This window comes from Arachis stenosperma, chromosome 2, assembly GCF_014773155.1.
Source record: "Arachis stenosperma cultivar V10309 chromosome 2, arast.V10309.gnm1.PFL2, whole genome shotgun sequence".
NCBI classification, from domain to species: Eukaryota; Viridiplantae; Streptophyta; class Magnoliopsida; order Fabales; family Fabaceae; genus Arachis; species Arachis stenosperma.
In genome coordinates, this window is record NC_080378.1 from 103,652,571 (window position 1) to 103,675,943 (window position 23,373).

General features: G+C 34.2%; 1 protein-coding gene and 1 long non-coding RNA gene across 2 annotated transcripts; one reads left to right on the forward strand and one right to left on the reverse strand.

The window, feature by feature from the left end:
• The first annotated feature begins 544 nt into the window (after positions 1-544).
• On the forward strand, positions 545-1,333 carry LOC130960875 (uncharacterized). The gene is made up of 2 exons (XR_009079286.1): positions 545-979; positions 1,239-1,333. It is a non-coding gene; the product is annotated as an uncharacterized LOC130960875 (long non-coding RNA).
• An 11,580-nt stretch (positions 1,334-12,913) lies between these two features.
• Positions 12,914-13,351, reverse strand: LOC130963342 (uncharacterized). The gene has a single exon (XM_057889469.1). It carries the CDS (start codon positions 13,349-13,351, stop codon positions 12,914-12,916), a length of 438 nt encoding a protein of 145 aa, XP_057745452.1.
• Positions 13,352-23,373: the final 10,022 nt, after the last annotated feature.

The following is a 23,373-nucleotide window of genomic DNA, read 5'->3' on the forward strand; positions in this document are numbered from 1 at the left end:
TATTTTGATTTACCCGTCAAAATCAAATCTAGAATATTTTTCTTTAATCAAATAAGGTTTCCTTTAATGATGTATGTCAACATGTATTATTAGTTAACATAACATTTAAATATTTATTCAAATAAAGTGTAGCTACACCTCTTCGTTTTCAACTTTCAAGTGTTGAGGAACTTTTTCTAAAAAAATATTTAAAGACTATTTACAAAATATCTTTATACATCCCTTCTTAAAAAAGTGAGCACAAACAACAAATTAAAAGATACATGCTATACATGTAATATCACCTAATCTATATTAAAAAAGGTCAGCTAATTAACCCTAAAATTTATATTTGATTAAACAACTATATATGGTTACAGGTAGGTTTGATGAGTGTCCACAAACAATTTAATTAATTATTAAAAATTAATTTCCTTTCTCAATTTAATTTCTTTTTAATATATTTTACTATTTTGATTGTGAATATATATTGCAACGTCCCCTTCTCTCTTCTGCTTCTATAAATACCTCTGCTACGTTCCTCCCCACCATGTATCAGAAGCATTTAATGTCACATAATGGTTGCTAGCTATCCTTCTACCATTTCATTTCAATTTTTTTATATATATATACAATAAAAGGATAGTAGTATTGGTGATCTTATTACATACATATATAGCACTTCATCTTCTTCTTCACAATGGTGTGAGTTTTTTTTTTATAATATAGTGTGGAAGAATCTGTAAAGCTCAGGAGGGATAGCGCCACGGAAGCATCGGCGATGATCCGTTGTTTGTGAAGAGTTTTTACGCTCTTTGATCTTCTGTAGCGCTATCCATCCTGAGTTTCATGGGTTCTTCACACTGCTTCTAATGAATCTTTGAATTTTTTTTTTGGGATGTGTGGATGAATATGTTCCATGCTTTCATCATAAGAAGAAGAAAAACGTAACACCAATATTGGGTTATTGGTCCCTCATAATAATCATGCACTATACAAGGTGATGAATCTTTTGATTACTCTATATAGTTATCATTTTTGTTATGCTAGTTTTAGTGACTATAATAACATATATTTTCTTCTTTTCTTCTTTTATTTTTTTCCCTTTTTTGGTTCTTCCTTTGTTGATGATCTTTTTCTTTATTACCCACTTTCTCTTTTATTAGTTTTGTTTATTGTTATGCAAATTTTAGTGACTAACTACTTATCTTATTTCTTTTTTTTCCTTCTATTTTTTGCTTCCTCTTAAGAGCAAGCAGCTTGGTTAGAATGAATATGGAGAAAAATGGTGGAGAGAGAGAAAAAAAAAACTAAATGTGTAAGGCTATGGATTATCAAGTTCTTATTTTCTTTCTATTTTTGTTTTCATCAAAGTACTTTCTTATATTAATTTTGTGTGTCCTTTGGTATAATATTCATCTTTAGCATCACATCAAAGATTTGATACAAACATGAGATAGAATATGTTTACAAATATATAATTTTTTATTTTTGAAAGTATTCTTTTAGTTGCTTAATTAAAAGGTTGTAATAAATGTATCACTTGAATTATTGAAGTAGTGTATATATATGTCCAATGATGATACACCACAAAAAGTTGAGATCTTCTAATTATATTCTCATCACCATAATATACGTTTCTTGTGGTGTTGTTGAAGTCATCAAAATAGCAAGAAAAGGGTTTATTTGATTTTATTGAGGAGGTATATCTGAGTTTCATTATTGAGGAAAGCATAGCTTTAAATCTAAGAGTACTATAGGGTATGTAGTACTTTTTAATTTCCATTATTTTGTGCCCTTTTATTCACTGTTGACATAACTTGGCATCATCCTCAAATTGCGCAAAGGATAGGAATTCAAGAAGAAGAAGAAGATAAAAAAAGGGAAATTAAATAATACATATAATATTATAATTAATTAATAACCCAAAAATAAAAATAATAATATTATTATAACGTATACATAGGGGTGGCAACATGCACCTTGTTCGTGGATATCCAACCCGACCCAATCCGGTCGGGTAGGGTTGTCAATCTGATCCGCAACGAGTAGGATAGAGTATGAATAGGATTCTCGTGTGGATCGGACAAGGTGCGAATTGGGTCTCAACCATATCCGACCAACTCGCATCTTATACATATATAAAAATATATTTCAAGTAGATATTAAATTAAAAACCTCTCACTAATGCAAAAGATGTTTAACCATTAAGATAAGATTATTAATTAATAATTTAATCGGTTTTTTCTTTTATATAAAAGTTAGATCTATTTTAAATAATCATCAAATTATATAATAATGTTACATTTTTTCTATAACTCACAGGTTAAAAACAAATAGAATTAGAGTTGGAATATTCTAACTCACTAGTAAAATAAGATTGAATTTATATAAAACTCTAAACCAACAATTAAAATTAGAATTAGATCTAAATCCTATCCTATCCTACCTATTATCACCTAAGTATAAACCAAATAAACATAGCTACATTATCACGTGGGTATTGATATTTGATAGACTAGGGATGTTGACTACTCCCAACTTCAACTTCGTGCAAGTCACGGTCTTCAGTCCAAATTCCCATGATCATTTACATTGCCTAACTTTAAAGCTAAGCTTTTTATTAATATAATTTAATTTATTTTAGCTCATTTTATGTTATGTATGTGTATATTTATTTGCTGAATTCTCTATCTGTATCTATGACCCCCCACACTCTCCTTAATTCTGTGATATACAGTTTGTAGCATTCAATAATTATGAATGGACTCTTGTGGAGACATCATTGCGTGTATTTGGGAGTGATTATTCACGTATATAAATTAAATCAAATCAAATGTATATTCAATATTTCTTTATATTTAAATATATATTGAATAAAGATATGTTCATACGGTATTAGTGGACAATAGTCATGCTTCTAATTAGAGAATAATCTTTATAATTGAATTGATAGAGAACCAAAATTAGTTAGGATTTCATTTAGGGTTTGTTATGCTTATGTTATTAACTTGTTATTATATAATCGATTTTGATTGCATTTGTAATTGTTTGATTTATATATAATCAATTTTGATAGAACTCATATTTAAGTTCAATCATTTTTAACTTTAAAATATTTATAATTATAAAATATGAATGTATATATATTCCTTTGCTATTGATAAAGTCACTTGTATAACCTATTGACATGGTATTATTCTTTCGAAAAATCGAATGTTTCCTTTTCCAAAAAGTTGCTTTTTCAATTTGATTTAGATAAATCTATTTTCAGATTTCAATATTATAGCGAGGAGACGCCATTTTTCTTACATCGAATCACTGTGTGAGCATATAGGGTCAAAATTGTACGCACATATTAAAGCCTTTATATGCATTAGGGTTAAGAAAAGTATAAGGAGTATGAATTTTTCACTTTTCACTTTCTAACTCATACAATAAACATTTAATTTAGTTTTAATGTATTTACAATGGAAATTAAATTTACATATATATTTAATTACTATCATAACATCAATAGAAATTATCTTTATTTATGATTATTTAAAAAAATAAATATAAAGATAAAATATTATTTTGCTCCCTAACATTTTAAATGCTTTATTTCAATCTCAAAAAGTTTTAAATGGATTTAATGTTATTACTTATTATTGTTATCCCACGGTTAGTTTTGACATAAACAATTAACATATTTAAAAGTTAATGTAACGTTTAATTTTAGTAGGTAAGTAAAATCAACCTATTAAATTTTTTTATTAATTATTCAAATCAAAATTAATAATAGGACAACATTAATTAAATTTATTTGAAATTTTGTAGAACTAAAATAGGATATTTAAAATGTTATTGATCAAATTAGGATTTAGACCGAACATTGTAAACAAAAATAGTATTTTATCCTAAATACAATTATGAATATATATCCAAATAGGTCCCTGGAAAATTTTGCATTGGACATTTTCGTTTCCAAGAAATATTTATTACATTGAGATTGATCTTTAAACTTTACAAAAATACAGATATAAGTCCTTTCGTCACACTTTTAAGGACTTATTTGCCTAAATAAAAATAACAAATCTAACTAAAGAAGAGACTTATATGTCTTACTTTGTAAAAACGATTAGGAACCTAAATGTAATAAAAAAATTTAGGAACGAAAACATCCGATGTAAAATTCTTTAAAGAACTATTTCAATATATATTCTACAATTATATAAATAACTGTACAAAATAATTTACGCCTTTAATATATCAAAATTAAAACCTTCATATTTTACCAAGTCAGCATACTATAAAGTTAGACGGTAAAGCAATTTCCAAACCAAGTCCAACCAAACCTGCTTGTTATACACACACTTCTTCAATGTCGTTGTCGTCTTCTTCTTTTTCTTCGCGCTTCTTCTTCAACAACGTCGTCTTCATCGTCGTCCTCGCGTCTTCTTCTTCTTCTCTTGTTCTTCTTCAATTTCTTCTTCTTCTTCTATTTTCTTATTTTTTGTCATCATCGTCATCGTCTTTTTTATCTTTTTCTTCTCTTATATATATTTAAAAAACTATTACATAGAAATTTCGATTCACAATACAGAAATTTCGATGCACATTACAAAAATTTTGGTGCACAATATAAATTTTTAAAGGATTACATACCTAAAACATTGATACTGAACCAATAAAATAAGCACAACACATAAATTTTGGTAAATAATACAGAAATTTTGGTGTAAAATAAAGAATCTTTTTGTATACAATACCAAAAATTTTTGAAAGACTATGTCTAAAACATTGACATCTAACCAAAAAAATACATACAATGCAAAAATTTTAGTACATAACATAATTTTTATGAACATTACAAAAAATTTTAATGCACTAAAAATTTTTAAAAGACTATAATTAATTTATCAACCAACAAAATAAATTCGAAAGTAAAATTTATGTGCTATGTACAAAAATTAACGTGCTATAAATAAGATTTTTGATTATGTATAATTTTTTTTATATTATATCAATAAATTTGTATTATGTGTAAAAATTTATGTATTATATATAAAAATTTATGTATTAAAAAATACAAAAAAAAACAATAATACATGTATCCATTTTTTTAATTAAATTTTGTCCACTTAATTAAATTTAGTTACAAAATACTGATGCGTATAACATCGTGCCACATGTAATTGAAGTTTATATATACTGTTCGGCAATAAATCAATAAAGATGATGTGTAATTTGATGATCTGTAATTGCACACAGTATTATTTAATAAATATATTTCCAGCAAACATTTCTTAAATAGATTTTTATTTTCTTTCCTTTTATGGTAAATGTACTTCCGATAATGCCACTACTATCAATGGTCAAAATATAAAAATATAGTAAAATATAGTATAACTTTATAAGTGGGAATATCTTTATTCTTTAGTCCTTGCATTCTACATATTTTTAATATATATGTTGTTTCCCTTTGAGTTACTTTCGGTGAAATGTAGCCAACACAATTTCAAGCTGCTAGATTAATGGCATACATAATGGTGTATTGGTTTTTTTTAATTATTTATATATATTTTTATTATTTAAATTTTTTAATAAATAATTTGATCATATATTATCAACATTTTTATAATTAAAAGATAAAAAATTCAATCTTTATCATAAAAAAATTAATTTAAAAATAGGTAATATATATTAATTAAAAAATTATATGTACAATCATATTTCAAATTCAAAAGAGAATCTTACATGAACAAGAACGTTAGAGATATTTTTTCGATACTTAGTTAAAATTTTTTACTACACAATAGAAAGAGAGTTCAAGATCTCTATTATACAAAAATAGCTGAGTCGACGAATTAAAATCAACTTATAAAAGACACGTAAATCTAGCTAGTACCATGCCACAAATAAAGAAAAGCAAAATATAGGAATGTTAGAGATATAGTAATCATTCATGTATTTCTTTTAAACTAATTTGGATTGGTCGAGTGATTAATTTACTAGTTTGCTTAAATAAGTATTAGGATTTGAATTCTACTTTGTGCATATATCAATTCATTGCTCAATGACAAATTCTTAAATAAAATTTATTTTTAAAAAGAATTAATTTTTAACTTATTAAACTGAAAAATATTATAGAAAATAAAAAAATTTACAAATCTCTTCTCTCAACTTAAGTTTTGAAAATAAAATTAGAGTACTTTTTGTTTGAAAGCTATGTTAAATCTTCTATGTAAAATTGGGTTTACTAACTTATTATTTGTAATGTTTGAGGTTTAAGTTTTGTAAATAACAAAAAAAATAAATATTGCATGTCCTATGGCCTTTGAGAGTTTTTTTTTGTTCAATTGATGATAAACTTAACTTAGATCAGGTTAAATTAGGGTACACTTTATTCAGTAGAGGGTAAAAAAAAAAAACTAAATAGATTAAGCACTATAAATATTTTTGAATTATTCAAATGCTAACAATAATAACTCCACTTTTGTTATTAACAAAAATAATCTTAAATAATTTAAAAATTATGTACGAAATACAGATCCGTCAAAGAAAATATATTCTATTAACAAAAACGTCTGATATGCAAACGGAGAAACATACGTGACAAGATGTTAGCTGGCAACACATTTTCATAAGTTCCAATTTCTTAACCCTAATCCCTTTATTCAAAACTAGGGGTGACAAAACGGGTCGAATCCGTCGGGTCAAACCGCCAAAAAGGCATATCGGGACGAGATTTTTAACCCACCAAATTTTAAAAATCCGCCAAAATTGCACTGCCAAAATTGTGGGCCAAGGCAGGGCGGGCTGCCATCTTGTTTTTATTAAGAGTATTTTTGTAAATTTACAAATGGTATAAATAGTTACTTGAATAGAAAATTAGGTTTCTCTTTCCACAAACAACAGCTGGCCCTAACCCTTCCCTGACCCTGAGACGGTGAGACCCTCAAACCCTGACTCTCGGCTTCAGCCTTCAGCAGCTCATTGTCGTCGGTCCCTGTCACATCTCATCAGTCCTCACCAAATCGAAGTCCCAATGACGCTGTCTCATCTTGCATCTACTCTATCCCTTGCTCCTCTCTCCTCCTTTGCCTCTCGGGCCTCGGCAGTTCTGTGTCCCGCGGATTTCTGGCGGCGCTCTTCTCTCCTCCTCTGCCTCTCGGCGGCTGTGATTCAGTAAGTAAATATTTTTATTTTCTTTTGTTTTTTTTAAGTAAGGAACTGTGATTACAGTTTACCTATCATTTGTTTTTGTTATAACTCTATCATATATTCATATGTTTGTGTTGTGGAGAGCTTATTTCATGCTTTTGAAATTTTTCGTGGATTTGTTTATGAAATTTGTTTTTCTAGGGTTTGGTTTTGAAATTTGTTTATGAAATTTTTAAGTATCCCTTGTGTGTGTTTATTCTTAACTTCTAACACACTACAAAATGGTAAATAGTTGGTGCTATTGGGTGGTAAATGTTTATTCTCATCTCGCCATGCAGTTTGTTATGTGATATTTAGGCCATTTTTATATGTTCCTGATGATTTCTTTTGCAGGGTGTGTGCTAGTTGATATGCATTCTTTGATTTTGAATGGGTACTAGGAAGGTATTTTGGAGGCTCTAATCAATGCTAAAATAAATTATTCAATGTACATGTTGTGTTGGTTCCAATAGTATATAACTGGTAGGAAGATATCGATTAACTTTAGTTTTAATTCGTTGCTTTCTGGGATGCTTGGTGTATGTGCTCTGATGCAACATTATCGAAGATTATTGATGGTTCAGTTCTGATGCTTAGCTTCTTTCATGCTTTTGAAATTTTACTGTTTTAATATTTTTTATTGATTTATTACTAATTTAGATATTGTTATGTCTTTGTGTTATTTAGGTTAAGTTGTTGATTTTGCTATGGATAACTCTGTCTCTATGGAAGTTGATAGTGGAAATGTAACATAAAATCCTAAAAATGAAGAAAGATCTGAAACTGCAGAAGATATCAAAAAGAAAAAGACAAAAGCAACAACATCTGATGTGTGGAGATATTTCACAAAGCTTGGACCTGGTGATGATGGTATAGATCGTACTCAAATGTGGTGGATACAAATAGAAGTTTAAGGCTGGTGGTAAACAATATGGGACATCGTCACTTAAGCATCATTTGGACAGGTGTGTGAAAATAGACTTTGAGGATATTGGTCAAACTTTGATAGAAAGACAAAATAAAATAGGGGCTCTCAAAATAGATAATCATGTATCGCGTGAGATGTTTGCTGCCTTTGTGATTGAATGTGATGTTCTATTTTCTATTGTTGATAATAAAAAATTTAGGAATTGAGTAAAATACATCAGTCCAACTCTAAGCCTGATGACTAGAAATACTCTTAAGGAGGATGAGCTAAAAATTTACTCAAGAGAAAAAGAAAAACTTAAAAGTACTTTTGTAGCCATTCCTAATAGAATTTGTTTGACTTCTGATTTATGGACATCCATCACTACAGAGGGTTGTTTATGCCTAACTACTCACTTTGTTGATTTGAATTGGAATTTACAAAGTAAAATTTTGAGTTTTTGTCATATGCCTCCTTCTCACACTGAATTTGAATTGTCTTCCAAGATTTTTAAACTTTTAAATGAGTGGAGAATTGAAAAGAAGATTATGACTCTTACATTAGATAATGCATCTGCTAATGATACATGCCAAGATTATTTGAAAGTACTTTAAATAAGCATGATTGGTTATTGTGTGATGGGGAGTTCTTTCATATTCGTTGTTCTACTCATATCTTGAATCTCATTGTACAAGATAGATTAAAAATTGCTCATGATGCATTGGATAAGATTAGAGAAAGTTTGAAATATGTAAGGAGATCGGAAAGTAAAATGATAAGATTTAAAGAATGTGTTTCAGCGATTCAGGGTTTGATTTTTACAAGTGGGTTGCATCTAGACGTTACTACTCGATGGAATTCTACGTACACTAAGCTCGAAATCGCTATCAAGTATCGGAAGGCCTTTGAGTATTTGAAGGCAACCAATCATGCTTATAAGCATTGTCCTTCGGTTGATGAATGGGGGAGAGTTGAAAGGATATGTGAATTTTTATACCCCTTTTATAAAACTACTAATTTGATATCTAGAATATCTTACCCTACTTTGAATTTGTATTTTCTACAAGTCTATCATATTCAATGTGTTTTGATAGAAAATTTGAGAAGTGAAGATGAGCTTCTAAGGAGCATGGGACAAAAGATAATGAACACATTTAAGAAGTATTGGAAAAAGTATAGTGTCATTCTTGCATTTGGTGCTATTTTTGATCCTAGACTTAAGATTTCTACTTTGGAACTTATGTATGAAGAGATTGATGCTGAGACTGCAAAAGGAAAGGTGGAACATGTGAAAAAGAAATCATACAAGCTTTTTGAAAAATATGACAAAAATTCTCTTTCAACGGTTGAAGCACAAGGACCTAGTATTCAATCTTCATCCATAGCCCATACCCCTGAAAGTGCAAGCAAGAAGCGACTTGCGATTGTTGGTGTAAGTAATATTTAACATATTTTAATTCTCTTATATTATTAATTGTCATTTTTTTATCCTAACAAGATGTGATTATTTCTATTTTGCTAGAAATTGATGAAATGTAACTATCAAACTGAAGTCTCTAGTAGAAAAAATCTACTTGATACATACTTGGAGGAGCCACTTTTATCAAAGGATTGTTTTGAAAATTTAGATATTTTGGAATGATGGAAATTATATGAGAATCGTTATCCGAAGTTATCAATCATGGCGTGTGACTTATTGAGTATTCCAATTACTACGCTTGCTTCGGAATCTGCCTTTAGTATTGGAGCTCATGTCATTAACAAATATAAAAATCATATGTTGACAGAAAATGTTGAGGCTGTGATTGTACTCGCAATTGGAATAAAGACTTTGTTGATGGTAATTTGATTATTAGTTACTAATTTAATATTTATATAATATTTAAGTATTTATATCTTAATCTAAATTTTGGATATTCTTCTAATTGTAGGTGAAGGTGAAGGTGAAGATGTGATTCCTCAAGGTGCTAGGCGAGGCGGTATTTCAACTTCTAGATCAGATTCAAATTTTATTAATTTGGAAGTTGATAATTGATTTATGTGTGTTGATTTATGAATTTTTTTGAATATCTTATTGATTTATGATTATGTTGTGTGTTTTGTTTTAAGTATAGTAGAATTATTTGAAATAGATTTATGTATAGATTATGTGTTTGTTTTATCATTGTTATGCCCTTATGTTTGAGACTTTGAGACTTATTATTTGTTAAGTTATTTCTATTGTTGTTAATTTCACATAAAAAAAGTTATTATGGTTAATTATAAATTTTTTATGAATTTATAATTAATTTAAGATATTATTCTATATATTAAAAAACTAATTCGATGAAATTATTTTATTATAAATTAAAATAATCGTTAATATGTTAAAATGAATTTCATCATAAAAGTAAAGATTTTATTAAAAAATATTTAAAAAAAAAAAAGAGGCGGGTCGGCGGTTCGCCCTTTGGCGGAGTAGGGTAGCAAGTTGAACCCATATTAGTTTGGCGGGGCGGGCCGGCCCGTCCTATATTTGGGTGGGTTTTGGCGGGGTGGGACGGGATGGGTTAGTCCACTTTACCACCCCTATTCAAAACCTGAAATCACTCTTCTCTCAGCCTCCATCCCTCCACTTTCGCGGTGCCATAGCCATTACTGCTGCCAGAACTTTTTGTTCTCTTCCAGATACAAAAAACTACTACATAACAATCAGTAACCACCATAACACAACAATCATTAACAAAAATTGAAAATCACATAAAATTGAATAAGAGAATATCTGAGAATAAACGGTGATGGCACCAGCATGGACAACGCCAGCCATGGAGCAATGAAGACCCTTCCTTGCCCCGTTCTGTGCCTCGTGTATCACTCTTCCTAATTGTAACACCCTACCACACAGAGCTTTACACTTAAGCCGTAAAACAGAGGTGGTGTGGTATTACGACATTTAAAATATAATATATACATATAATAGGAGAAAGAATATAATAAATTAGGAGCCTTAAAGAAAACAGGTGAAACAAAATCGCGAAAATAAAAGTGCAACGCTCAGAAAACGGGATTACTTGCGTACTAAGAAACTTAAAAATCGTAGGTATAAGTAAACATAAAATGATATTAGAGAGTCAATAATACAGAATAACTAGCTCCTGACGTAGCCTACGAAGCCAAGGCTGGCCGGAGAATATTTACATATATATATATACATGTCCAAAATCCAAATTTACATAAACAAAACCCTATTTATCCATAAGCTTCTAAGAGGATCAAAAGAACAGGTTGTCTGGAGAGGAAACTAAGTACATATATACAAAGGAAACCCAGTAACCACTCCGCTTCAGAAGTCCAAACGCCTAGCGAGGTGCTTCTCGACCTGCATCTGAAAAATAACAACATAGTATGGGATGAGAACCAGAGGTTCTCAGCATGGTAAAGGTGCCACGCATATCAGATATAAGGTCCTGGAAATGTCAGAGGCAATCCTAAAATGCCGACACTCAAATGTAAAGCTTAAGGAACAAAAAACAGAAGCCATAAATAGGTGGTCATCAAAAGGTTCTCAACCTGACCAAACTTAACCTATATACTGAACTTTCCCCACCATTCCTCCGTACTTCTGTCTCCCATGATTTGCACAAACAAACAAGCAAAACAAGGCAAAAACAAGTAGTTCACAAGTAGTACAAATAACACTTATAACAAATAACAGGCTATAGTCACATAGGCAATCCCACATAGTTCATAAACAAGCAAATCAGACAATATGCACATGATATATGCCTGTCTTATGGCTGATGAGTCTCATCTATCGATTATCAAGCCAACCCGACAAGTTCGGTTTGCTAAACCCTTGGACGGTCCCCCGTCGCGCATCCCCACGAGTCCATGCATAGCTTTTTATCTTTCATTCATAAATCATACATTCATTTTTACTCAATAGAGGTTACCATTCCCGGTAATTTATATGTGTCCGGTCACTCTTACGACGTAGGGTCAACAGAGTATCGAATTTCAATCTGGAACACGTGGTGGCAAGTCACGGTTATCACTTTTAACCTTTATTTCATCCTCAAGTTATCTCTATTTCCTAACTCCGTTTAATCACTAGGCTCACTACTTATGATTTAAGATTGAAATAACGAAAATAGAGGTTTAGAAGTTTGAAAATTAGGTTTAAACCCAAAAAATCCATATTTGTTGAAATAGAGGCCACGTGTACGCGTGGGCGTACAAAAAGTCCAGCTCGTGTACGCATCCCCTCATCATAACCAACAATCATCCAGCAAATCATACTCAATCAATAATAACAATATCATAAAAAATACTAAGCATTTCATGTCATTCAAACGTTCCAACCTACTATATGGTCATCTAGCCTAAGTTTTCACAGGACATTATATATTAAATGCAAGAAATCTAAACCATACCTTGGCCGATTTCAACATATTAACCAAGGCAATCTACAAGGCAAAGAGGGCAAGGCTTCAATCACCAAAACTCAATTCTAACCCCCATCAAGTTCTCAAGTCAAGCTTCCAATGGTTCCAAGGACTCTATATCATTCATATATACATACCTAACATATACATAACACATATTTACCCAAAATTTAAGTCTCAATACACTAAATCAAGGGATTGGAACAAGGGTTAGGGATTTGATGGGTTTCTTCTTCTTCCCCTGTATGTGTTTCAGCATGCTCTTTGCTAAATTGGGGAGAAGATGAGCTTCGACTCATTTAAGTGATGGGCCGGTTGGACCCACGGGCCCAGTTCAACCAGGTTGGCCCGCTCTGCCCAATCTTGGACCAAATTTTTTGAAATTAGTGTCAAAATTCTCGTTTTAATGAGCTCTATCCTAAGTATGTTCTTCAATACCAGCCCGACTCTGAGCCACTTTCACTAAAGAGACCTCTTTTCTGCGTAAATGCTTGATGCTGGTGTCATCAATCCTAACTGGAGTTACTGGAAACGTCAGATCTTCTCTTACTTGAACCGATTCCGGTTCAAGGATATGACTTGGATCAGGAGTATATTTACAAAGTTGTGACATGTGAAACACGTCATGCAGGTTCAAAAGATGTGGCGGTAAGGCAATTTTATAAGCCGTTGGTCCAATTCTCTTCAAGATCTCAAACGGTCTAATGTAACGGGGATTCAGTTTCTTAATCTTAATGGCTCTTCCCACTATGGTGGTTAGAGTAACTTTCAGAAAGATATTTTCTCCTTCCTCAAACTCCAAAGGCTTCCGCCTTTGATCAGCATAGCTCTTCTGACGGCTCTGAGCTACAAGCATTCGGCTTCAGATCTTCTTTATCTGCTCATTAGTCTCAGTTATCATTTCAGGCCCTAATAAACTCCTTTCTCCGGTGTCATACCAGCATAACGAAGATGGACATTTTTTCCCATACAGAGCCTCATACGAAGCCATTCAAATGCTCGCATGGTAGCTACTATTATAAGCAAACTCTACTAGGGGCATATAATTATCCTAGGTCACCGGCTGATCCAAAACACAAGCTCTCAGCATATCCTCCAAAGTCTGGATTATTCTTTCTGACTGACCATCTGTTTGAAGGTGATATACAGTGCTTAGACTTAATTGAGTGCCAAATGCTCGCTAAAGGCTCCCCAAAACCTTGATGTGAACCGAGGGTCCCTATCAGATATAATGGTGCAAGGTACGCCGTGTAATCTCACAATTTCCTTAATGTATAGTCGCGTTAACTCCTCCATCGTGCAACTTATCCGAATGGAGAGAAAGTGAGCCGACTTGGTTAGTCGGTCCACAACCACCCAAATGGCGTCATAGCCCATCCGAGTCTTAGGTAAGCTCAATACGAAATTCATTGCAATACTCTCCCACTTCCATTGCAAAATCTCTAGAGGCTGAAGGGTTCCTGACAGCTTTTGGTGCTCAATTTTAACCTTCTGAAAAGTTAGGCACTTCAAAACGTGCAATGTCACATCATTTTTCATTCTTTGCCACCAGAACATCATCTTTAGATCTTGATACATCTTGGTGCAAGTCTCTGACATCTGGTATAATGATCAACCTCCATAAACCATCCTTATATTTTGACACTCTCCACAATTTGCCCTGCTCAATTGTTGGCAAAACCTTATACAACTCTTTATCATTCTGATGAGCTTTTAGGAGTTCAACTTTGAAATCACTTGAAATCTGTAGTTGACTTAAGCACAGAGTTCCAAACTCTTCTCTAACTCCCAGTTTCAAACCTTGGAATGCTCTTAGTAACTCTTCCTCTCGCAACATCATGCAAGCAACACATAAAGACTTCCGACTCAAGGCATTTGTCACTACGTTCACTTTCTCAGAATGTTAATTCAATTGGAAATCATAGTCTTTCAGAAGCTCCATCCACTTCTTCTAACGCATATTCAACTCTTTATGCTCAAATAGATACTTCAAGCTTTTATGATCTGAGAAAAATTGAAACTTAATGCCATAGAGATAATGTCTCTAGATCTTTAAAGCAAATACAATAACAGCAAGTTCTAGGTCGTGAGTCAGATAATTCATCTCATGCGGCCTTAACTGTGGTGAGGTGTATGCTACGACGTTTCGGTACTGCATCAGAACGCACCCCAAACCCTTTAATGATGCATCACAGTACACTTTAAATGGTTCACTTGGCTCAGGCAATATCAACACAGGTGCAGTAGTGAACCTCTGCTTCAATGCTTGAAAACTTTCCTCGCACTCCGAAGTTCAGACAAAAGGCGTATCCTTCCTAGTCAACTTAGTTAAAGGTAAGGCGAGCTGTGAAAACCCCTTAATGAATCTCCAATAATAACCCGTCAAACCTAGGAAACTCTTGATCTCTGTCACTGAAGTTGGTCGCTCCCAATTTATTATTGCTTTTACCTTAGCAGGATCTATTGTTATTCCCTGCTTGCTCACCACGTGGCCAAGAAACTTCACTTCAGTTTTCCAGAACTCACACTTAGATAGCTTAGCATACAACTTTCAATCTTTCAAGATTTGCAGCACAGTCCGTAAGTGATTCACATGCTCATCTTCTGTCTTAGAATTAATAAGGATGTCATCAATGAAAACAACAACAAACTTATCCAGGTATGACAAAAAAATCCTATTCATGTAGTCCATGAATATTGACGGAGCATTGGTTAACCCAAAGGACATCATTGTATACTCATAATGACCATAACGTGTTCTAAGAGCAGTTTTAGGAATATCCTCACCTCTAAGTCTTATCTGGTGGTATCCAGATCGCAAATCAATCTTAGAAAACACATCGGCTCCTTGTAACTGGTCCATTAGGTCATCAATCCTTGGTAACAGATACTTATTCTTTACAGTAACCTTATTCAGTTGTCGATAGTCGACAAACAGGCACATACTTCCGTCCTTCTTCTTTACCAGTAACATTGGCGCCCCCCAGGGAGAAACATTCGGTTAAATAAAGTGTTTACCCAACAGATCTTCCAACTGAGTCTTCAGTTCGGCCATTTTTAGAGGTGACATCCTTTAAGGAGTACTCGAGATCGGACCGGCTTTAGGCACCAATTCAATCGCGAATTCAACATCTCAGTTAGGTGGGATTTCATTAATATTATCCGGAAAGTCCTCTGAAAACTCACACACAACTAGGCATGGCAAAAATTCTCGGCGGGACGGGTACCCGCTGGGATTTACCCGTTGGGAAGCAGATATGGGGGGTAATTTTCACCCACGAAGACGGGGGACAGGACCCCATATAATAAACGGGACGGGGGCAGGGGTAGAGGTCCCCTTCCCTTGGTGACACGTTAAATCTCTGTTTGTGTGAAAAGATAAAAATACCCCTGATATATATAACATGTAACCTAACCCTAGCCACTGCATTCACAAATCACATATGCTTTCCTAATCCCTATCCTTGCTTCAGAGAGTGAGAGCTCCTCTCCTCTCCATTCCTCCTCAAGCGCTCAGCCCGTCCCCCCTTCGTGTCTTTTTCCCGCCGGTCGCCGACCGCTGCCTTCCACCCTCTGGGTCCCTCAGTGTCGCAGTCAAGTCTCTTCTCTTGTCCACTGCTCCTCAAAGTTTAAACCCCCAGACCCCCACAGTTCAAGTCTTCGCCGATAGACCTCCCACCCTCTAGGTCCTCAGCGCCGCTTCCCACCTCAGACCCACTGAGTAGCTCGGTTGCTCACTACAGGTGTTGAGCTCACTACAATTACATCATGAAAAGGGTTTGAGGATTCTACAATGTGATGAATTATGCTTTGTAATTTTTGGATATGTTTGATATTGTTTGTTGTTGTTAATGTCTTCGGAGACTATGAACATGTTAATGTCTTTGTTGTTGTTAATGTTGTTAATGTCTTTGGAGAAAAGGAACATGTTATTAAAGTCTTTGTTGTTGTTAATGCTTTAGAGACAAGGAACATGATGATTGATATAGTTTTTTTTTCCCAATTTTTTTAAATTTGTTTAATTTTTTAAAATTTGCAGATATTCGTGGAGTCCCTAATCCCCAGCGGATATGGAGTCCCCGTTACCCGTGGTTGGCACGGAGCAGGGACATGGACTAGATATGGAGGCGCGGGGCGGGGGATGGGGGGCATGTCCCCGCCCCCGTAGGTACCCGTTGCCATCCCTACACACAACCAGAATTTGCTTCAGACTTTGATCATCACTCGAAACACCCGCAGTTAATAGCATGAAACCCTAGCATTCAGTCCCAGAATAACTTACCATCATAGAATTCAAATAATAGTAATTCACCACAATAGGCGCTTCTAACCCTTCCGGCGTAAAACATACTGTTTTCTCAGAATAATCAAGTAAGACATGGTTCTTAGACAACCAATCTAATCCTAAGATGAGATCAAGACCAGTCATGGCAGACAAATCAGATCATGTACAAATTCACGTTGTTGTACTTGAAACAGAACTTGTGGACATCCTAACCTAGTTACCATAGCTTTATGGGTAGCATTTTGTACCTTTAAATCATAACCCAAGACCACTAATTTCAACCCTAACTCATTAGCCTTTTCAAATGCAATAAATGAATGTGTTGCTTTTGAATCAAATAAGGCAGTTAAAAATTTACCGGCTATCTCACAATTACCTCTAATCAGTGTCTCTGATCCCTCGGCACCTGCTGCAGAAGTGGTATAAACTCTCCCTAGCTACTGCACCCTACCAGACTCATATTTCTTCTTTTTTGGACAATTACTGGCCAAGTGTCCGGGCTATCCACAAAAATAGCATACTCCAGTTTCGAACTTGCACGAAACTTCTGGATGATATTTCCCACATCTCTAACAGCTCAAATCCTGCTGTGACTGCTTTCCATACCTTCTTCCTTGATTAGCATTAGCATTCGGCCTTTTGAAATTATCCTGGCCAGAATTCTGCTGTGGAACAAAACCTCCACGCTTGAAGTTCCTTTCTCTTGGTGCAAAATTCCTCCTCGGAGTCCTTTGGAAAGGCACCCTCAGACTTCCCTTCTCTGCTGTCGCCTTCCTTACAAATTCTTCAGCCACTCTACTCTTATTCACCAGTTCAGAAAATACTCTGATCTCCATTGGGGCAACGAAGCTCAGAATATCACTCCGAAGACCTCTCTCATACTTTATACATTTTCTCTCAGCAAAATCTTCAGGCGCACCCTGACAAATTTGAGAGAAACGACACAATTCCTCAAACCTGTTAGTGTATTCAGTAACAGTCATCTGACCTTGTTTCAACTGAAGCAATTCAAGTTTCTTAGCATTCCTGACTGAACTGGGAAAGTATTTATTGTATAATTCTATTCAGAAGATCTCCCAAGGAATCACAGCACCATCTGGCTGCAGGATACGCCGTGTTCCATGTCACCAATATTGAGCCTTGCCTTGCAGTTGATAAGCTCCGAATTCAACCCACTGCTCCTCAGAAACCTGTTGAGCCTGTAGTGCCCGCTCCATAGCCTGAATCCAATTGTCTGCTTCAGTAGGGTTTGAGGTTCCCCTGAAAGTCGGAGGGTAAAATTTCAGAAACGTAGCAAGCCTCATTAGGCTTTCTTCGCCATTATTATTCCCATGGTTACCATTATTTATTTGATTGCCTAGTGCTTCAGTTGTTGCCTGCATAGCTGTAGCCATGCCTCCTAAGGCAGCCATGAAATCCACAGGGTTAGGATTATTCCCTGTCAGTCCGGGAGTTGTACTACCTATCCTACCTCAACCTCGCCTGTGACCGCGTCCGCAAGTCGACATCTGGTCCTTATACCACCAAACAAGTGATATTAAGTTGATCAATCTTAATATCGCAAGTATAATGCTTCAAGTTCCAAATGCATGCTCATGAACGTTTATGCCACATATATCAGTTAGATATCCTAATAGCACATAAACACATATACAGAGAATGTACAGAAGCATAGTCAGTCCGTCCCTCATGCTCTATAAGAACAAACTGCTATGATACCATAGTGTAATACCCTACCACACAGAGCTTTACGCTTAAGCCATAAAACAGAGGTGATGTGGTATTACGACCTCTAAAATATAATATAAATATATTAAAAGAAAGAATATAATAAACTATGAGCCTTAAAGAAAACAGGTGAAACAAAATCGTGAAAATAAAAGCGCAATGCTCAGGAAACGGGATTACTTACGCACTAAGAAACCTAAAAATCGTAGGTATAAGTAAACAGAAAGTGACATTAGAGAGTCAAGAATACAGAATAACTAGCTCCTGATGCAGCCTGCAAAGTCAAGGTTGGCCGGAGAATATTTACATATATATATATACATGTCCAAAATCCAAATTTACATAAACAAAACCCTATTTCTCCATAAGCCTCTAAAAGGATCAAAAGAACAGGTTGTTCGGAGATGAAACTAAGTACATATATACATAAATATACATCAAAAGGAAACCCAATAACTACTCCGCTTTAGAAGTTCAGACGCCTAGCGAGGTGCCTCTCGACCTGCATCTGAAAAATAACAACATAGTATGGGATGAGAACCAGAGGTTCTCAGCATGGTAAAGGTGCCACACATATAAGATATAAGGTCCTGGGAACGCTAGAGGCAATCCTAGAACGCCGACACTCATATGTAAAGCTTAAGGAACAAAAAACAGAAGCCATAAATAGGTGGTCCTCTAAAGGTTATCAACCTAACTAAACTTAACCTATATACTGAACTTTCCCCACCATTCTTTTGTACTTTCATTTCCCATGATTTGCACAGACAAACAAGCAAAACAAGGCAAACACAAGTAGTTCACAAGTAGTACAGATAACAGTTATAACAAATAGCAGCCTATAGTCATATAGGCAATCCCACATAGTTCATAAACAAGCAAATTAGACAATATGCACATGATGCATGCCTGTCCTATAGATAAGTCTCATATGTTGGTTATCAAGCCAACCCGATAAGTTCGGTTTGCTAAACCCTTGTACTGTCCCCCGTCGCGCATCCCACGTGTCTATGCATAGCTTTTTCTCTTTCATTCATAAATCATACATTCATTTTTACTCAATGGGGGTTACCATTCCTGGTAATTTATACGTGCCCGGTCACCCTTATGATGTAGGGTCAACAGAGTATCGAGTTTCAATCTGGAACACGTGGTGGCAAGTCACGGTTATGTATTCGTATCTTAGATAACATAAAAATTCATAACCATATGATGTTCATAACCATCCATATTTACTTCATAATCATTCATCACAGCCATGACATCTTATAGCTCTTATACATACACATTTTTCTCTTTATCACTTTTAACCTTTACTTCATCCCTAAGTTATCTCTATTTTTTAACTCCGTTTAATCACTAGGCTCACTACTTCATCCCCTCATCATGCGTACGCGTACCTATGCACCTCATGTCACGCGTACGCATAGGTCTACTCGCGTACGCATATAAAAGGGGCAATGATGACAGTCCGCGAATGAAGTGCATGCGTACACGAAAATTTCAAGCCACGCGTACTCGTGGGCCATGCGTAATCGTGGGCGTACGTTTCTCCAAAAAAATTTAGTGAAGTTAAAAAGCTGCAGAATTCCATATTTCCGACGTACATAACTTATTCGTTTTAAATCATTTTTAATCCATTCTTTGAACGCCATAAACTTCATAAACCCAATTTTCATTTAAAATAAGTGTAAAACCATTTGGAAATCTGGAAGCTGAGTTATAACTCACCGAAGTTGGGCCAAAATCAAAATTTTATAAAAACTTTTAAACCTCAATTTCATTAAGCCAATCTCAATCCCAGCATTACATATATAACATTCACCTCCCAACCTACTAATCATAACACCATAACCACCACAAGTTATTAAATAAAACCATTCCTCAAGTTAACAACCATATACATAATCTCTCAACAATATCAACAAGAATTATCAATATAGCACCACCATTTTTTTTACCTATTCACATTACCTCCATCAACCCATCACCTAACAATATAATATCATCATAACCAACTATCATCCAACAAATCATACTCAATCAATAATAACAATATTATCAAGAATACTAAGCATTTCATGTCATTCAAACGTTCCAACCTACTCTATGGTCTTTTAGCCTAAATTTTCAGAGGACATTATATATTAAATGCAAGAAACCTAAATCATACCTTGGCCGATTTCAACGTATTAACCAAGGCAATCCACAAGGCAAAGAGGGCAAGGCTTCAATCACCAAAACTCAATTCTAACCCCCACCAAGTTCTCAAGTCAAGCTTCCAATGGTTCCAAGGACTCCATATCATTCATATATACATACCTAACATATACATAACACATATTTACCCAAAATTTAAGTCTCAATACACTAAATCAAGGGATTGGATAGGGTTAGGGATACTTATTACATCCTAGGACCGAATAAATCAAACCCAATAAGTTTTGGGAGATAAAGCAAACCTAGAATACCAAAATCAACAAAATCTCAATGTGAATTCTCTCCAAATTTTGAAATTTAAGGAGTAGAGAAACTGAGGTGAGTTTGTGGCTTACCTATATAATTATTCTGATAGAATCGTAGAGCTCGACGCGGTAGTCGCGTGGCCGCAAATGGTGCAGTAATTGGAGTTCGAATGGAGGAGATATAGTAGTTAGAAGTTGGAACAAGGGTTAGGGATTGGATGGGTTTCTTCTTCTTCCCCTATATGTGTTTCAGCGTGCTCTTTGCTGAATTTAAGTGATGGGCCACTTGGGCCCATAGGCTCAGTTTGGGCTTAGTTCAGCCGGTTCGGCCTGCTCAGTCCAATCTTGGACCGAATTCTTTAAAATTAATGTCAAAATTCTTATTTTAATGAGTTATATCCTAATTTAGTATAATATTTACTTTTTTATTTTTATTATTAAAATTTAATTTATTGACTGATTATTTACTAATTTAGCAGGGTTTACACTAATGGCCTCCCTCCAGTGAGCTCTCTCCCCCTTGTATCAGAGCAAGGAACAATGTGAGAAGCCAAATTTCAAGCATCAATCATCTCAAAACCTAGTTGATTCAAAGCGGCATATCGGCAGATAAATTCTTAAGTGGTCTTCATTGTCCAGATTACCTGAAACAAGAAAATCGTTTAAAAAAGATTTTGGAGTCTCAGTTACCGTAGATGGAAGTTTTCGATAGTCATGGATTCCAAAGGTTCTTGCTAGAAGTTTTCTCATATCAAATGTTGAGCAAGACAAGCATATAGAGACATGGATGACACAATGCAAGCACAGAAAGGGAGAGCAAGTTAGAAGAAGTGAGAGAAGATGAGAGGGAGTGGAAAGGGAAGGGGATAGAGCTACGATAGTGGCTGAGTGAATGAGTTAGGCAGTAGCTAAGTGAGAGGAGAGAGGGTGAGAGAAAATTGGAGGGTCTAGTGTTTTTAAATTAAATTGAGAATGAAAATATAACGGGCCACATTAGCTTTTTCGTTTGCCACATATGCTTCTCCATTTACCACGTCAGACATTCCTGTTAATGGAGTACGTTTTCCTTGACGAATGGGTGTTTAGTGTACGTTTTTAAATTATTTAACGTTATTTTTGTCAATAACAAAAGTGGGAGTCATTATTGTTAGCGTTTGAATAATTCAGAAGCATTTTTGGTGGTTAACTCAAGCTAAATAATTAAGCAAAAGTCACTAACAATATTTCTTATTAACACACATTAGCCAATATTTTAAATTAATATTTTATTTTTATACTGTTTAATTTAAAATTTAAGCTTTGTGATTTAAAATTTAGATAAAAATATCTTTATTAATAAAGTATAAATAAAAATTTATAAATTTTATTGGTCATGTAACATTGTTCTTAATTTTTATATAAATAGAACTAGGTTTATACTAGTTATAAATAGGTTTAAGTACTATATTGGTCCCTATAATTTTATTAAATTTTTAATTAGGTTCTTATACCTTTTTTTTTTAAATTGGGTTCCTACACTACTTTTAATTTTGTAATTAGATCTTTTTTATATCAAAAACGTTAAATTTTTTTATGGTAAACCAGTGGGGCTTAAGCCCAAAAACAAAACACAAAACTAACTAATTGGAGTTACAACTCCATTTAACTCTTCAAAAATAAATGGGATTAACCTTACTGGAGGAGAATCTAAAAATTGCATCTCATAAGAACTACTGACACTCTGTTTCGCTATCTAGTCTGCACAATAATTGCCTTACCTTAGTGTATGCTTGAATGTAATCTCCCAGGATCTCTTCTTGAACTCTATAATATATCTCAAGAGAATATTATGTATTTGAGACTCTTGTTGGCATTTTGTGATCTCTTGATATGCTTCTAATGAATCCATCTCTATCTCTATTCTTCTAATACCCAATTCCCATGCCACTTTGAATCCTTAAAAAAATCTCCCCATAACTCCACTTGAGAAGCTTCACATTTTCCAATCTTCGCCATAAAACCCCCAACCCATCCACTTTCTTGGACTCTTATAAGCCCTTTGCACCCCACTACCTTATTCATCTCTCTCATTGCTCCGTTTGTATTTAACTTTGTCCATCCTCTTTCAGAGAAATTTCACCTAATTTTTTCTGTTAATCTTTTTCCAGCTACTTTTTGAGTACTCTCATCTTTCTTTTTTCTGTCAGCATCCTCATCTGTCTCTACGGAATTTCTAATCACCTGAATCGTATTTTTCGACATCCTAAATGACTGGGAGAAGATTTTTTCATTCCTCTACCTCCACATTCACCACGCTGTAATACAAAACTCATCAATCGAAGAAAAGTATGATTACTTACCCTAATTATGGCATAAGTTAAGATTCAGCCAATCAAACATAGGATAGCCAAGAAAAGCTGC